The sequence below is a fragment of the Cupressus sempervirens genome, chromosome 10, assembly GCF_028749045.1.
Source record: "Cupressus sempervirens isolate cs-2001-9-10 chromosome 10, ASM2874904v1, whole genome shotgun sequence".
NCBI lineage: Eukaryota > Viridiplantae > Streptophyta > Pinopsida > Cupressales > Cupressaceae > Cupressus > Cupressus sempervirens.
The window spans coordinates 122,659,716-122,679,146 of NC_143127.1; the positions used below are offsets into that span (position 1 = coordinate 122,659,716).

The 19,431-nt window shown below is 33.0% G+C and overlaps 1 protein-coding gene across 1 annotated transcript in view; it reads left to right on the top strand.

Moving 5' to 3' along the window:
• Positions 1–10,165: 10,165 nt before the first annotated feature.
• The window catches only part of LOC149532904 (Signal peptidase subunit), a 33,189-nt gene continuing 23,923 nt past the window's right edge, over positions 10,166–19,431 (top strand). Inside the window, exons 1-2 of the mRNA XM_089807834.1 lie at positions 10,166–10,463; positions 14,193–14,240. Coding sequence (XP_089663960.1) covers positions 10,338–10,463; positions 14,193–14,240 — 174 coding nt within the window. The 5' untranslated portion in view covers positions 10,166–10,337. The remainder of the gene's footprint in view (positions 10,464–14,192; positions 14,241–19,431) is intronic.

Below are 19,431 nucleotides of genomic sequence, written 5' to 3' on the forward strand. Positions count from 1 at the left end.
ACTTCATATAGAATCATATAAGATCAAAGAGGATCAGATTAGAATGGATTGGACATTGATCTGAAATCAACAATTGAAGATTGTAAGTGATCAAGTCAACACATTCTACTATACTTTCTAGTAATTGTATTAGGAGAATGAAAATCCTATGTAGATAGGTTGGTTTAACAACCATTTTGTAAATCCTTTAATAGGGTAACATTCCAAGTGAATGTTTTGTATATACTTTAGAAAGGTACACTTTTAACAGGGTGTTGGAGCCTTTAATAGGGTAGGCCTCTCATAGGGCAGACCATTGCTGATGGTTAAATTTTGTAACCTTGACAAGTTACATATTGCTGCAGTGATAAGTTGTGGGTGTCATCCCCACCCCAGTTTTACCTTCTCATTTTGGAGGGTTTCTGGGTGATCAAATATTGTGTTATCTATTTTCATGCATGCCTTTACTTTCATGTTAATTAAAAATGTTACATGCATATATTAATTTTAGTTAAAAGTTTTATAGCTTAAAGTTTGGTACTTCTGATTCACCGCCCCACCTCTTAGAAGTATACTTACCACTTGTAAATTCCAACACTTTAGAAGTGTTCAAAAGTCATCCTCTCCCAATCCTATCGTGCCAAAAATTCCCATTCATCATTTGTAGCCATAAGAATATCTGCAAATGTCTCATCCTCAACTTTCTCTGCTGGTTCTTGTACTGGTTCTTCTCTAACAAAGGTAGGACATGTGGGCATGTCTATTGTTTTGGAAAGAGTTTTATGAGCTTTAGGTGATCCCACTGCACTCCTGTTATCCTCTTGTTCTTGATTCTATCTATCTTGTGGGCTCATGCGCTCAACTATGGTGGTGAGTGTCTACAAAGCCTAAGCCATACACTCTTGTCTTATAACCATTGCTATGTAAAATTCCCTTGTTTCCTTATCCTCATTCCTATTGTCTCTTGGTGGGCTATGCTCTTGCCTGTCACCCATGGTGTCTGACTGCCTATAAAAATCTTGTTCCTTATCAAATAAAGCTTGCCTATGAGTGGAAAATTTGTGAGAGCCAACCCCAGGTGGCTGCATGTGATTGCTAAACCCTCAGGATGGTAGGATTTAACTCTGATACCAATGTAATAACCCCAAACGGTTACAACTTCTTCAAACACCAAAATCTTTTATACTTCAGTTGTTTGACATTTTGTTAAATTATAACTTCTTCAAACACCAAAATCTTTTATACTTCAGTTGTTTGACATTTTGTTAAACACTTTGCAAGCAAGCTCTAATACCAATGTAATATCCAATGAACTAATATGCAAGTACAATTCTTTTACAACTTTCAATGCATATACATGGAAACTAGATATGAAATGCATACCTATAGCTAACTGACATTTTGACTAACAATTGACATGCAATAATGACTATATTAATGCCAAAATCTGATTCTGAATTATCACAACAAAATCATATGCTTAAAGTACAATGATAACTACTTATAGATGCAAGAGGAACCTGATAGTAGTGATGCACAAGAATGGAAATGAATCTAACATAAATACTGTAGCGTGACATTGTACATGCATATTGTAGCAGCCAAAATCTATTCTCCAATTTAAGCACAAATAGAACTCCTGAATTGAAGCTCTCCCGAATACCAAATTCAGTAGATATTTCATTACCTTAAATGGTTGCAACATTGAAGAGTTGATGTTCTCCAGTGGCTGACTAAAATCAGAAACCTTAGTTTCTTCTTCCAACTTAATATCAAATGCAATCCACAATAATTAGATGATAAACAATGAAGCCCTCACCTTTATTTATTCTTTTCCTTTACCCTTCTAGAAGGAAATAAAATATTTATTAATTGCATTCTCTAGAAGCTTCCCCCTTTCCAATAATTAATGTGCTTCTAGAAAATTAAATTACTAGAAGCTTCCCCCTTCCAATAATTAATGCACTCACTAGAAGCTTCTCCCTTGTAGTACAATAATTAATTGTGCTTCTAGAAAATTAAATTACTAGAAGCTTCCCCCTTCCAATAATCAATGCACTCTCTAATAAATTAAATTAATTAAATAAAAAGTCATGTTTTTAAAAAATAAATAAATTAATGACTTTATAAGAAATTAATTTAATTAGTTTCTCCTTATTTCTCCACTTAGCCTTTGGAGGATGTCAAGGCTAAGAACTCCACTGAGATGCTAAAAAGATGGGGACATTACAATATATTATTAATTTTTTCCTTTTATTTCTTTTCATGTTATTATTCTATTAACTTTCGATAGTAGATTTTTGTGTGGAGATTTTTTAGGATGACAATTTTATTCTTACATGATAAATTAAATATAAATAAATATTTTTATTTAATTTATTTAATTATTGTAATAATTTTTTAAAATTTATTTTAGTTAAAGTAAAAGTTAATTATAATTTAGGCCTGTAAATGGGCTTTTAAGGGCTAATCCTAAACATAAAAGGGATAAGGAGTGTTGGCTACCACTAGAGGAAGGATGGGTAAAAATCAACTTTGACAAGGTAGCCCAGGGAAATCCAGGGGTCTCCAAATGTGTTTGTATAACAAGAGATCATCATGGCAATACCCTTGCTTTTGTGGCTAAATGACTAAGGGATGGAACAAATATTGTGGTAGAATGTGAAGTGACTAAAGAGGCTTTAGTCTTAGGTGCTAAATTGGGTATTTGTAGAGTGCATCTTGAAGGGAATTCAAAGATAATCACTAATGAAATTAAGAAAGGGAAGTTGAAAGCATGGCATCTCGATAAACACATAAAGCAGATAAGATGCTTGTTAATGGAGTTTGAGGACTTTAAGGTTTTCCATGTATACAAAGAAGCTAATTGGCAGATATACTGGTGAACATGGACATGAATGCAGCTTTGGGGATTCAAAACAAAATTTTGAAGACCTTAGGCTTCTCGACTTGGAATAAAGATTGGAAAACAAAATGAAGAGGCCAAAAACATATTTTTGATGACTAAGGAAGGAAGTACAATTTAAATCAAGAATCAATATTCCCAGCGACATTCATTAAATATCAATTCGTCGTGTGTGTTAGAGATTGTAATTATTTATTGGCACCTCGCATAGAGATAGCTTCCAAATTGTTCAAAGTGTTTGATTTTAAGGAGAAAAGGCAAGGTACTTCACAAGGCTTTCAGTACAAAGATGAAAATGGAGGCTAATTTTGCGCTCAAATCAGATAATTACATGCAATCATATGAAGGGAAGATCATGGTTAGGCATCTGAAGAACATTTTAATGTTTGATGATCAGGAGTTTTTGGATGAGATCCAACATATGTATGGATTAGAGTATCTAGAATCCTATTGGAGGAGACATTCCAACTCGGATGTGGCTTCGATCTTCATCGCATTGGCACTACTCTTTGGTGAGACCAAAGAGGAAGTCTATAGGGTTGTGGCAACATGTGTTGAGCCACAATGGTTGCAGGAGCTGGAGGAGATTATGGACAAAGTTGTTCAGGGTGTTAGGTTAGAGATGGGACATGCGCCGTGGAGGCTAATAGGGGGAGGGGATTCTTCGGTTCAACCCTCGATCGTTTGGCCATCGACAAATCCACATGGAGTGCATGTACTATAGATAAAGAAAGGGTGGAAGAGGATCATGGAATTCTTGTAGGAAAAGATATGGGTGTCGAGTGAGGAGAGGCGAGGATTTATGAAGGCAACACTGTGAAAGAGTGTAATAGCTCCAGACAACCCTTGCGACACCAGCTTGAGAGGAGAGCTCAGAAGGATATTGGAGATTCCATAATGAAAGGAATGTGGCTAGACATTTCAATGATGAAGAGGTGGGCACAAGTGAGGACAGTAAGCTTCGCTAAGGAACTATTCCTCTCAGCATGCCAAGGTTAGTTCAGGATGACAAGACTATTCTGAATTTCATAAGGGAAGAGGTGACACAATAGTTTAAGGATTAAGCACAGGTGGTTGGTGGAGGTGGACTGTGTCATCGCCTTAGGCATCTAAAATGTCTCTTTTTTGTGGTTTATGTGGGTTGGGATGCTTTTGGTTTTTGGATGTGGTGTTTTTTTAATTTTTTACAAGTAACATATTTTATTTTCATTGATAATAAAGAGGAAAATTACATCAGGAAGCCAAATGCAAAAGTTGGCCAAAAGCATTATAAACATATTTCATCCCTACCCCATAAGAAAATATAGTTGTAGAATGTTAAAAGGGCATTAACACCCTACCAAAATACCAATGAAACCCAACCCACAAAAGATTACAAAAAAGAACATTTATTTGCCCAAAGCAATGCCACCATCCACCTCCACCATCCATCTGTGCTTAGTTTTTAAACCACTACGTCGCTTCCTCCCTCGTGAAGTTGGGTATGGTATGGTCGTCCTGCACTGACCTTAGTGTGTTGAGTGGATGGGTTTTGTGGCTCCGCTTACTACCCATATCATTTGTGCTTGCAAGAAAAGATATGGGTGTCGAGTGAGGAGAGGCGAGGGTTTATGAAGGCGACACTGCAAAAGAGTGTAATAGCTCCAAACAACCCCTGTGACACCAACTTAAGAGGAGAGTTTAGAAGGATGCTAGAGATTCCATAGTGAAAGGAATGTAGCTAGACATTCCATTGATTGAAGAGATGGACACAAGGGAGGGCAGTAAGTGTCACCAAGGAACTAGTCCTCTCAGCATGCCAAGGTCAGTTCAGGATGACAAGACTATTCCAAATTTCACAAGGGAGGACGTGACACAATGGTTTAAGGATTAAGCACAGGTGGTTGGTGGAGGTGGACAGTGTCATCGCCTTGGGCATTTAAAATGTCTCTTTTTTGTGGTTTATGTGGGTTGGGATGCTTTTGTTTTTTGGATGGGGTGTTTTTTTTATAGGTAACATTTTTTTATTTTCATTCATAATAAAGAGGAAAATTACATCAGGAAGCCAAATGCAAAAGTTGGCCAAAAGTATTACAAACATATTTCATCCCTACCCCATAAGAAAATATAGTTGTAAAGTGTTAAAAGGGCATTAACACCCTATCAAAATACCCACGCAACCCAACCCACAAAAGATTACAAAAAAGAACATTTATTTGCCCAAGGCAATGCCACCATCCACCTCCACCATCCATCTGTGCTTAGTTGTTAAAACACTACATCGCTTCCTCCCTCATGAAGTTGGGTATGGTATGGTCGTCCTGCACTGACCTTAGTGTGCCGAGTGGACAGGTTTCGTTGCTCCGCTTACTGCCCATATCACTTGTGCTTGCCTCTTCAACCATGGAGATGTCCAACCACATACCAGGCACTGTGGATTCGTTAGCATTCTTCTACACTTTCCTCTTAATTTGGTGTTGCAACGGCTATCCTATAGTTGTCACACTCTTACGTGGTGTAGCCTTCATAAATTCCCATCTCTCCTCATGCAATACCCAAATCTTCCCCTGCAAGAAAACCACAACCTTCTTCCAACCTTGCTCTGCTTGCAGAATATGTTCACCTTGTGGATTCACTGATGACCAGACCACCAAGGGTTGAACCGAAGTATCCTCTCCCTTAGTTAGTCTCCATGGCTCTTGACCCATCTCCAACCCTTTACCCAAAATGATTCTGTTCACAATTTTGTCCAACCCTTGCAACCATTGTGGGTTGACACATGTCGTCACGACCCTTTGAACCTCCTCCTTGGTCTCTCCTACAATCAATGCCAGTGTAACAAAGAGCGAGACCACATAAAAGTTGGAGCATCTCCTCTAGTAGGAGTCCAAATACTCCACTCCATACATTCACTGAATGCTTGCCAAGAACTCTGCCTCATCAAACATGAAGATGTTATTTAGACATCATGTCATGATCTTTCCTTCATACACTTGCATCTGATTATTCGACTCAAGCACAAAATTGGCCTCTATTTCCTCCTTGCTGTAGAAAATCCTATGAAGTGCCATGCCTTTTCTCGTTGAAAACACATGCTTTGAACAATCTAGAAGCCTTTGCAATGTGAGGTGTCAATAAATAATTGCAAAATCTTGTCACTCATAAGGGATTGATATTCCTTGAGTGCCATTGGGAGTATTAATTCATAATTGTGTTGTAATCCCTTCATTAATCATCAACAATGCTTATTTTTTCCTCTTCATTGTGTTTTCCAATCTTTATTCCAAATCAAGAAGTCTAAGGTCTTCAAATATTTCATTATGAAATCCCAAAGCTGCATTCGCACCCATATTTGCCAGCTTGTTCGCCACCTTATTGGCTTCTCTGTAGACGTGTGAAGCCTTAAAATCCTCAAACTCTGTTAACAGGCTCCTAATCTGCTTAATGTGTTTGTCAAGATGCCATGCTTCCAACTTTCCTTTCTTTATTCCATTAGTGGTTATTTCTGAGTCACCTTCAAGGTACACTCTATGGATACCTAGTTTGACTCCTAAGACTAAAGCCTCTTTAGCCGCTACACATTATGCCACATTATTTATTCCATCCTTAAGTCGTTTGACCCCAAAAGTAAGAATATTGCCCTGATGATCTCTTGCTATACAACCACAGCTAGAGGCCCCAAGATTACCTCAAGTAGCCCCATCAAAGTTAATTTTCACCCATCCTTCCTCTGGTGGTTGCCAAAATACCTTCTCCATTTTTTAGTTAGGATTAACCCTTAAGAGCCCATTAACGAGCTTTTAAATTTGGGGTAATAGGCCATAGTGAATAATATTCTTTAACCCTTGGTTGTAAGAACTACAGGCAAAAAATCCACTATTTCACCAAGAGTTAAAGTCAACAACTCTAAATTAAGAACCACAATAGAAAGTGACCTCGTTGAGACTCGAACTTTGGTTGTAAGCACTATAGATAAGAAGCCCCACCGTTTCACCAAAGACACAAGCCTTTTTAGATGGGGTGCTAATGCCCTTTATTTTGTTGTTTAAACATCTATATATGTTTGTGGGGTAGGGAAGATATATGTTTGTAATGCTTTTGAACAACTTTTGCAAATGGCAAATTCGATGTAATTAACTTTTTAAAAATCAATGAAAAATAAAAATGTTACCTATAAAAAAAAGTTAATTATAATTTAGCTGATAGAGCATTTGTTCGAACTTTTTTCCCAGAAATTGATTTTTTTATGAAAAAGTTGTCAGTTTGGCCAAAAAATTTTAAATCCTTCTCGTTAATTATTTACCGGCTAGTTTTTTAAATCTTACTCCACTTTTACTCTTGTTTTGATTATTATTAATTGTTATCTCCACTTTTAGCTATTATTTTTATTTTTCTATTTATTTAAAAAACAAATTACTTGTGATCTCAAATTAGCTCATGCTTGATCTCCATTTATTTAACTTTTGATTTTTAAATTAATTTAGATTTTAGTTTTAAATTATTTTAATTTATTTTTTTTATATTAGTTTAGTTTTTTATAAATATTGTTTTTAAATTTCTAAAATATATTTAGTCGATAAAATATTTGTTAGAGATGTTGCTATTTTTTTCATATTATTATTTTTATTTTTCTTATTAATTTTTCATAATATATTTTTTATAAAATTTTTAAATTTTTTTTTTTCAAATTTGATAAATTGAATTGAAATAAATAATATTTATTAATCTATTTAAAAGATTTTAGCACATATTATGTTATTTAAATTATTAATAATCTAATTTGTTCACATAATATTATATTTAAAATCTTCACTTTTAACTATTATTTTTCTTTTCCTATTTATTTAAAAAATAATTAATTGTGATCTACCACATTAGCTCATGTTGTAGTTTTTTTTTTAACTTCTAATTTTAAAAATTGATTTAAGTTTTAGTTTTTAAATTATTTTAATTTTATTCTTATATTAGTTTTTTTTTATTTAAATATTAATTTTTAATTTTTATAATTAATTTAGTTAATAGAATATTTGTTAGTTATTTTTTCATATTTTTAATTTTTTTTTCTTATTAATTTTTCATAATAATTTTTTTAGATGATTTTATTTTCATATTTGATAAATTGAATTTAAATAAATAAGATTTATTAATCTATTTAAAAAAAATTATGTTATTTAAATTAAAAATTAGTGAATTAATTTTTTTAAAAATAATTTATTATCGAGCACCTTCTCTTATCGAGCACCTTCTTGTTGCAACTTAATTTACTTAAAAAATAATTCGTTCAACCCTTAAGTGCAAGTGCTAGCAAAAATATAATGTTATTTAAATTAAAAATTAGTTAATTTATTTTAAAAAAAATGTTATTATCGAGCACTTTCTTGTTGCAACTTAATTTACTTAAAAAAAATTTGTTTAACCCTTAAGTGCAAGTGCTAGCAATTAAATGGTCAAATGTAAATACCAGCATAAATTATCTCAATGCAATGTCCCCACATACCAGCTAGGAGTTTATTTAAGCCATTATTATGGCAGGAATACTTATGCATTCATGTAAGTGCTAATATCACATTAACACTAACCAATCAAATCAAAGAATTTAAAAGATTATATGAAATCTCAAATGTTTATATCTTTTTTTAATTTTTCATTATTTTATAAATCATATTTTTCATTCATTCTATCGGTCCATATTATTTTTGGTGGAGGAGAAAATTAATTTTCTTCAACAAAAATACAAAAATTTTCTAACCATTAATGTATGCATTAATTACAACTTTATCTTTTCCACATTTATGACAAGTTGATAAGATTTTTTTTGTTCAATCATTTTATCTTCCACCTCACACAATATGTCTAATCAATATTAATTCTCAATATGTTATATTTTGTATTTGAATTTCTAATTTTTTTAAAACTTTGATTTTTTAATAAAAGTAGTTAAATTATTACTATTATTTTACTTATATAAAAATAAATTAAAAAATATTATTTTTTAATTATATTTTATAATAGTGTTTGTAATATGTATAATTGATAAGTGTTGCAATTTATAAAAGATATCATTTATTATTAGTAATATTTTTTATTTAAACAATTTATCATTTAGTTTAAGTATATTTAAAACTTAGATATATATATATATATAAAATTAATAATTATATTTTACATCAAATAAATATACTAAAGAAAATAACCACAAAAAAGAAATAATTCAATTCTAAAAGGTATATAAATTATTATTAAGTTTTTATAAACTATGTATTAAAATTAAATAGTTATATTCTATTTCTTATTTATTACATCATATTTATTCATCAACATCAAATTTATATGTATTACATCTATTTATTATTTACAAATGTACATATTAAATTGTATAGATATTATTTCATAATTAAAAATTAATTAATTTTATGAAAATTTTGGAAATACAAAACATTAAATAGTGAACCTTTTTTAATTGTGTAAAATTAAACAATTAATTTTACTTATAAAATATTTTTATATTTCAATACATTTCATTTTTCCTTATACAAATGTGAGTTTTAATTCAAAAATTAAATTCTTAGTTTCATTAATTAAAATATAATATATTTTAGTTTTTTATTATAACCATGATTTTATTTTGACTATTTGTTTTATTAAGAAAAATAATTATATTTAAAACTCTTTCTCTCACACACACATGCACAACTTATGTTGGTATCACTCTATCTTACTATTTTATCTCTCTTCATCTTCTTCCTCTATATTATCTATCTTTTTTTCCCCTGCATATATGTTTATGTTGTTATTGTTCTATACTGCTATTTATCTCTATCTAATGATTAAAAATAGTGTGACTTCCATTTGATAGTCAAGATGAAAATAATACATAATTGGAAGAGTTTTTCCAACTACTCATGGTTCTCCAGTAGCATGCATAACATGCTTAAACATATAATGTGATACTCCAAATGCTTCATCACTTCTTCAAGTTCTATAATTCAAATATTGGTATGAATATCTTTTCTCATTGCACATATTTTAAGTTGTCAATGTAGAAGGTGCAAATTTGTCTAAAACATATGTATTAATTGTGGTATAATATTAAGTATTTAGTGCCATATTAGAAACTTTGGCCTCTTATTCTTGAGCTTAAATGCCCAAAGATATAATAATATAGCACGAGAACTATTTAACCTTTCTCTCACTCATCTACACCTCTACAACCATTATGCATTGGCATAAACTACGACGCATTGCGTCTCTTGCAATTAACGGCCATCGTATATAAACCTAGCCCAGAATACCGATTGTTTTGTCCAATAATTGGCGACCTGAATTAAAAATAGGAAGAACCTTTAATTCTTTTTTAACAGGTAGACTCCAAGGATCCCGTGGACAACTCCGACCGCGTCTGACTTAGACTGGGGAAGGGGCCATTTTTCACAATCGTGAAAGAAAGAGGAAGAAACACATAATTTGCGGAGAGATGCATTCTTTTGGATACAGGGCGAATGCCCTGTTAACGTTCGCGGTCACAATTCTGGCGATAATGTGCGTCATGGCCTCCCTTTCCGACAACCTTAACACGCCCAACCCACATGCGCAGATCGATGTATGCTTTCTAACCCTAACTTCCATTGTTTGGACAAAGCCAATCTTCATGTTTTTTTTTCTTTTTTTTCTGGGGTATTTAGTATGTTTTTGCATTGGATTTGAATTTAGATCTGGTAGTGTTGTGTGTGTTTATGGCGCTTTTGTGTTCTGGATTCAACGTTTTCTTTTCGATCTGTGAACTTGGGTGAATTTTAAGGGATGGGACGCAGACGGAGCTTTGCGGTTCAAGGATTTTCTGTTGAAATATAGATGTTCTGAAGAATCTGCCGGCTTTAAATATTCAGGTTTTTTTGGATGACCTGGACATTTTTTTCAATTCAGGTTCTTCAGTTGAGCTTTGCGGATATCTTTCATTTATGAATATTTGGTAATTGTCCAATACAATTTTAAAAATCGTTGCAAGAAATTAGCCAAGTATTGAGAAACCAAATAAAATTACCTTGCTTTGAACCCTTGTGTGAACATGAAAGCAGAACATGTTATAGGTGTGAACACCTTGGCTAAGCTGCAGTGTATTGCACTATTTTTTTTGTTCGAGATGATAGCAAGTTTTTTGATTGCTGTGAATAGGGTTAGAATTTTGTACTTAGGGAAGGATTGTAAATTTTATGATCCAATTTTATTGAGGAATCAAAAGAGAAAGGAAGAGATGAATCATTTTTTTCCCTTGTAATCTTTATCTAACAAATAAAATGTGCAAGAGGCCATGTAGAAAGATGCCAAAACCTTGAATCAAAGAAATATCAATTTACAAGAGAGGAGCCAAAGGATCTTAGTTGGGATCCTCCTTAGGCTTCACAATATAATTAATATTAGTAATATTTTGGCCATTATTCTCATGGCAAAGTCACGAGTGTGCTTGGTAAATCAAATTTCTCATGTCATGCACCAAAGAGTGTAAACAATGATGTATGCTCCCCGTACTACCCACATTGGCATTGATGGGGTTTAGAGTTTTGGCTTGGTCATTCATAGTTCTTTTGTGATGATTACCTTCTATTCACTTCATAAAAAAGCCACTTTTTCAAATATCTAATAAATTGTAATGGGAGAAGTAAGATTTTGCAGATTCATCAGCTCAATCAAAGTCTCTTGAATGTAGTTATTTGAAATTATAAGCGAGAGAGCCATGTTACATATTACTTGTTGATCCCACACTACGAGAACTAGGTCCAAAGGGCCAATTGTTCTATATTTCGTATTTGGTTTTTTGACATGCATGGAACAAGCATTCCTTTGCTTAGATGTTGATATAGATTGATAACTAGATCAAGCAAGATTTTTTTAGAACATCCATATCGTTGATATCTTTCGTATTCGTTATCCTCATGTTTTGGAAATCTCGTAGTTTGCCTTGAAGGAACCATCCAATCGTAAACCCTAAGCAAGAAGACAACCATGATTCAACTTGCTATTGATCTAGATTATTTATATGACCCACTCTTTCAATATTTGCTTCTACTTGATGTCCTTTGTTGAGAAGTGATCCTATAAACCAATGTGATGAGATTTTTACTTAATGACCACTATTAGGATTGTATTGAGTGTAGTTCCAAGTTCCAACCATTATTTTACTTGTGTATATATGCTTGAGTATATGCCAATTTTGCTTTAGACATGTATTAGTTGATGGGTTGGATGTTGCACATTTTCATCAATGAGCTTTAATTCTTAATCTAGCTTTTGTTTGTTAGTTTTGGTTCTAAATCTTTCCACCACAATATTGCTCACAAAATGTTATAAAAATTAAAAAATGTTATTAAATGATGGGTGGGGGCTCAATTTTAGAGAGTCAAAGAATCAATCATACTACAATTGTTTTGTTTGGAAATACAAAACTAAAGGTGCTTACTTTAGATGAAAGGTTCTCTAATTGAGGTTGGATTTTAAGATTGTTAACAACTACGGTGTAGTAGTTGCTCGACCACGATATTTTCTCCTATCTAATGCCCCTATATCCTACAATGGTATAATGAAACATTCTAATACAACCTTTCTCTACATGCACCTTGTCTTAATAATCGAAGTTACATAGTTGTTTAGTACTGGCATCACCCCACTATTCCGTGCATGCAACATGAAGGATAGGGGTGGTAGTTGTATCTTTAGATAGTGGGATGGGGTAATTCCTTGTATTCGTAGGCAACTTTCATTAGCTTAGGGATTTGGTATGATCTTTTCTCTTGGTGGGAAGGTTATGCAGAGCCCTAACTTTGCTATAGTGAGTTGGCACCATTTACGACTTGCTATCAATCATTAGACATTCAGTCCTTCCCTTCATGCTTTGAAATTGTGTCATTATATTATGTGTGTGATTGAAACCATGTGCTTTTTAATTCACGATCCATTCATTAGCATAATACATCTTATCCAAGATCTTGATTTGATCACATTTTGATTATGCTCCTTTCCATCCCACTCATCCCTTAGGCATACTCTTACATGGTTCATTCATTTTATTTTGAGCCTTCCCTAAGCTCTTAAGCACATCCTTATTTACTCTTTATAGGCCCTCCCTAGATGAACTTTTTGTTGAAAGCATTGTAGAGTATTTTTCTAAAGGATTTTCAACCCTTGGTGGTGGGAGAATACTTGGAAGGTATCTTGCACATAATTGAGTAGGGCATTGCTATATGAACAAATAGGTGGCCCTACTTTAACTACAATAATAGTTAGGAGTTAATATCGCATGAACTAGCATGAGATGAACCATGGATGCAATGAGCCTTGACATATTTTTTTTGTGATGACTCTTTTCTAAAATGATTTGCTTCCAAGCATCACTGAAGATGTAAAGAAAATGATGCCTTCGTGACATTTAAATTCTCATGGGGAATGAAGCCTTTACTAAGTAGGTTTGCTGTTAAACAATTCCAATTTAAATTCTCACAATGAATGAAGCCTTTACTAGTAGCTTTGAGGTTAAATAATTTTAATATTTTAGCTTATGGGTTTGTTAATCTTTCTAGATAGTGGAATAATTTGGATCTTGCTTGTTGGAGAATTTCTTTGTAGCCAAGTTTTGAACTTTGGCATTTGATATCCTAGCCCAACATTCGAGTCTCAAGCAATGAAAAGGCTTTGATTTAGAGACATCACTTTTTGTTTAGATGGTTATTTGTTGAGAGTGAATCCCAAATGGAGTATAAGACTTGGAGAACATTGTGGTCCAAACAATGCGCATATACGTCTAAGCTCATAGGCTAGATTGACACATGAATCTATTAGATATGTTGGGCCCAAATGTCGTTAATCGAGTTGCCTATTTAACATTGAGTAGCTAGCATCTGGCTAACCATTGGTTATATATTAATATTCACCATTGACGAGTTGCATTTGTTGTGATGGTTATTGAAAATGTTACATTTTTGTGCACGATTTGTTTTTTGTGTTGAAAAAGATACTTGTTCAACAAAAATTGGCATTATAGTTTTAGTTCCTCTGTTAGCCAATCATATGTATGTCCAAGTGTGTCTCTATTAAGTTAAATATAATGCTTGTTCAAGGTTATATTACATAATGTTTTACACTTGTACCTTTTGACTTATCCTTTAGTTTATGCTCCATTCATTTGTATTGGTTGAAAGTTTGTACTATATACAATTTTGGTATACAAAAATGTCTTTGGATTATAGTTTTAGTTTAATTGAGTCATTAATGGTAATTTACTTAGTTTATGCTTGGTTTTGATTGGTTGAGTTGCTGATTGTGGCTGTTGGTGTTGCAGGTTTTGAATGTGAATTGGTTTCAAAGGCACCCAAATGGGAATGATGAGGTATTGAGCTTATTTAGTTATAATGATCTTAGGTAGTTATAACTTCTTTACAATTCTCTAAAGTAAGTTGCCTCATTTGTGGTTGTAGTTAAATTGTTTGAGCAAGGTTTTAGTAAAATAGTTTGTTTTTTCATATTGTTCGATGTGAATTTCCCCCAATAGATGACATGTTGGATTCTTTGTATGAAAGTAAAAATGAATTTTTTGTTGAAATAAGATGTGTAGGAATGTTCAAATTATGTGGTTTGGTTTTTCCTATATCTACTATAGCATTTGAAGTATCAACCCTTATTCTTTGCATTATTAATACTTATTTTCATTAGCAAATTCCTTGTTCTTGCATTGCCTTTTTGTGTAGGTTTTGCAACTTTTTTGCCATCTTAATTACAACAATTATCTCATTAGGTTTTAGGTAGCCAACCATTAGAATTTATATATACTTGCCACTACTAATTTACATTCTTATTTTCTTCAACTTGATAATTGCTATCATTTGATGATAAACATGATGCTGACTAGGAGGTGGAAGAAATGGGACCTTTCATGTGTTGATGTCATTTGCTTTGCTACTCTAGAAGAGATTCAATAGGACAAATCTATGCTTGCCAATGAATGAAATTTGATTTCTAACTTTTTCTTTTATTAAAAAGGTCATATTAAAATGTTTTGCTTTTGCCTAGTGGTTCATGTTAATTGTTTGGGATATGTACTTGCTGATTCATGTTACAATGATAAAATTGATAGTATGTGGAATAAGATATGCAGTGATCCATAAAAGGATTAGAAATACTTTATGACAACAAGGGCACACCTTAAGATTAGACTTATGACGAGGATGAAGAGGCCCCAAGATAGAGTAAAATACTTGGATGTCAAAGAATAGTTAGATGTTATGGGGCATCTCAAAGTATGTTTTGACAATTGAGAAAATTCAGGAAAACCAATGTTTTTGGTTTTTATTCAAAATTGTTAATTTTACATGGGGATGTAGTGAAGTCATTAGTATGGTATCTCCAAAGAATAGTGTTTCCTTTGTATAGAAAGGAGGAGGTGACTTCTTTGACCTTTACTCTACCCCTAGCACCACTAAACAAGAAATACCTTGGGGTTTCTCCACAGTGAGGAGAGGTCCCTGCGACGTTCCCCCTTGATATGGATGTTGAGGGGATGCTAGAGCATTATAAGGCCCTCAAGAAATCAATGATTTCCTTTAACATCTGAAAAACTTACAATTGTCCTTAATAGTTGGCACTTAGTTAATTTTTTTTTTTTTTTTTTTGAAATTTTGGCCATCAACTCTTATCCTATTCTAACAAGTCTAACCCACATCCTAAACATTCAAAAGATGCTTTAAAAATTACAAACTTTATCATTAGTCTTGTTAGATTCATCAAGTTCATTGTCAGTTCCTTTAAAGAAGGAATATTTAGATAGAAATATTGAAAAAGTATAGACTCGGTTTAGAGAAAGCATAGTTATCACTATGAAAATGGCATGACAATTGAGGTTTTAGTTTGGATAGAAACTCCTACATCCATTTAGTGTGAATATGTGGAGAAGAGTTCAAGTAATTCGAGTTATTGTATTTTGTAGTTCACTTATAAGGGTTAAAGTGGACGTCTAGATAATCATTTAAACTTTAAACTTATCTATCATGTTTATCCTTATAAGTGATATTGATGCTTTATGTAAATAAAGCTAATTTTTGGAGCAAGATAGAAATAATAAAATATACTAATTTTTAGCTAAATTAGTATAAGGATAGGAGCAAGATAGAAATGATAAAACATACTAAATACAATGAATTTACATGCTATTGTGAGTTGTTTCAGTTATGAGGTTGCCTTGTAAGTTTTTTAAAGGAATGAAAGACTGATTTGTAGATGTAAGTATTTATGCGTGCTTTTACTTTTTGAAGGTTTGATTATTATCTAGTTTATGCAATGTTATTACATTAGGACATAATAATTGAGATTGTGAATTTTTACTTATGGTATTAGAGCTCAAGGTTTAAAAATTAGAAGTGCATATTTCTTGGGAATTGTGTAGGAGGGTTTTGTTAAAAATTTGTGTGGCTAGTTAGAGGAAGAAATTATGGTTTTTTCTGAAGTATATTGTGTCTAAGAACAAGGTAAAGTCATGGCCATGGCCATGAGAAATGTGAAATTGGAGTTTGGATGGGATAAAAATTGTGTAGAGTATTTTGGCCTAAAATTCATAATTTATTTTGGAAATTGTGAGACTAAGGAAAGAAAAAATTGCTTCTATTTTTTACTAATATTCTGTAGGATCTTTAAGGGAAATCATGCATTTTTTCTTGTTGTATTGGTTGGTGATGATTGTTAATAGTAAGGCTTTTATTAGATTCATGATGTCATTAGTTTGATAGGCTTAAAAGGTCCTTTGGTGTCATTATTTGTGATGGTTTTGAAGGATCTATTAAGTCATTTTTTGTGACGAGCTTGAAGGACCTATGAAGTCATTTTTTGTGACGAGCTTGAAGGACCTATGATTAGGTTCTAAGCTATTTTGTAGAAATGAAAATCCTGAATTAGGGGTTTGGTAAGCTATTTTATTTTTGTTATGTTGGCGGGCCATGATTGTTAATAGTAAGGTTTTTAGGAGATTCATGATGTCATTCTTTTGATAGGCTTGAAGGCATTCTAATGCCATTGTTAATGATGGGTTTGAAGGGCCTATGAAGTTATTTTTTGTGACGAGCTTGAAGGATCCGTGATTGGGTTTTAAGCTTATTTTGTAGAAATGAAAATCCACAGTTGGGGGTTTGGGAAGCTATGTTTCTTGCTAGATTAAACCTATTACTATGATTTTTGAAGTTGTGATTGGAAAGAAAGTGGTGGCTAGGGGTTTCATACTTGTGGGTAAGGTTTGAGTTAGCTAGGGTTTGCCAAGACAACAAACTAGGGCTCATAGTTTGTAAGATTTATTATGACTTTTTTGGAGCAATTTTTTAAAATTACCAAATATGTGAGTGTGTGAGGGGGAAAATAAATATTTTTAATGACATTATTTAAGGTGGATTGCATTTTGCATTAAATTTTCCGCTGTGAAAAGTCAAGGTGGCTTTGTTGTTGGCGAAATATGATGTTTGGGGTTTTGTATCTATTGAGGTTTCTCCACCTATAGATCCACAAGAAGAAAAAGAGGTTAAAGTCAGGGTGCGATGAAGGATCACAATCAACAAAGCAGACATTTGATGCTAGAGTCATCCTTTTTCAAAAAATGGTATAGAGATGATCAACTTAGATAGTGTTACTTGATTGTTTCATGAAGGTCGTACAACCTCATGTTCAATTTGTAATAATTTGAGAGAAGGTTGAAAATGTAGAGGTAGTCATCTTAGTGTTGAATGGGTTCTCATCTTCTTGACAAGCATTTTTTAAGGCATTTGTACTCAGGAAAATCTTTCTTTGAGAAATTGTGAGAACTCTATCTAGGAGGAATCTAGAATGAGTGAAAAGCTGATTAGAAAGGTGGCGATAGGAATTTAATGCTCAATGGATTGGGAAATAAAGGAAAAGGGAATAAGGGTAAGGAATCAATCCTAGTTATAGCGCTTATTATAGGGTTAATGAAGGCGATCTATGAAAATTAAGGGATCAACAAGTTTGTATTAGGCCAAAGGAATAATCCTAGTTATAACCCTTACTATAGGGTTAATGATGCAAATTAAGGGTGAACTAGTTTAAGCTTGAGTTCCATAAAAATGATAATTTGTATAGGCTATGACACAAGAGGATGGGATATTCATGCCACAAAGCATGATATATTTTGAGGGAGATTGCCCTATGACTTCCAGTGTAAAATATTGAACAACAAGGAACATGTAGAGGATTCACATCTAAATGCATGTCTAGAATCTACTTGATATGCTCTATAATATTGAAGGAGATTCTAGACTTAATGCATTTAGATGTGTATGGACCAATGTCAATAGTATCAATAGTAGACATTTATTATGTTTTCTTCCCCATGACATCTCTTACAAAATTAGGGTATACTTCTTAAATATTGAGGATGAGGTTTTGGTAAGTTGTAGGAGTGCAGTGTTCTAGTGGAAAATCAAATAGGAAAGAAGATCGAGGTTTTAAGATCGAGCAATAGGGTAGAGTATAATTGCAAGGAGTTCAATGGTTTTTGCAACAAAATATGGATAAAGAGGGAATCTACAGTTCTATACAACTCACATAGAATGAGATTGTAGAGTAGAATAAACAATCCGTAATAGGGGGTGCTAGGGCCATGTTTACGACTTGGACTTGCTAATGTTCCTTTATGTAGAAGCATGTCTTACAATATTGTATGTACAAAACAAGTGTCCTCACATGATGTAAAACAAGCATTCAGTGGTGTGAAGCTAGGGGTCGGTCATGTTTGTATCTTTGTGGGTTTCAATGAGACTTCAAAGCTCTACAAGGTATTTGTCCAAAGCAAAGGAAAGTAGTAGTCAAAAGAGATGTAAGATTTGAGGAGGACTTTGCATCTAGAAAAAATTATGAGATCTTTTTTGTTTTTTGTGAAAGAGGATAAGGAGTAGGAATCTTTGAAGGTGAGCTCTTGGGTCTTCGAAGGCACTGATGATTTTCGATTTAGGACTATGACCTTTAGGCGAGGATAGAGAGACATTATCCCTTCCAATTCTATTTGAAGACCGTTGTGGTTCATGCAAACATTGAGGGATGCTCAAGAGAATGTTGAGGCTCCTAAGAACTCATTCACAGAGAGCAAGCCTCTAAAGAAGTTTCCTATCTATGTACATCCTTCTAGTTTTTAAGAAGTAGTAAATTAGCAATTGGTTGTTAGATTGGTGGGAAGGTTGAAAATGTACTAACCATGAGGGCTAGTAGAGGAAGCAGCTTCAATATCTGTATTGAATTTGGGGGTTCTCAGACCTAGGCTCATGGTGTAGATCGTTATGAAGAGAAGGAATTGTGGCCAAATGACTTGCAGATTATGTCAAGTCTTCTATATAAAAGTTAGTAAAATGTTCATTAAGGGAGGGTATTAACATTTTCATATATAGCATAATGGTCATGTAAGTAACTTTATTTTAAGATAGTCAATCTATATTTAGTAACTTTTGGTTCTTTAAGTGGTTTAGTTACTCTAAACTTTCTATTTTGTGTCTAGTTCTTGACCGTCTCGGCTATGGAAATATCTTCTTGTAATT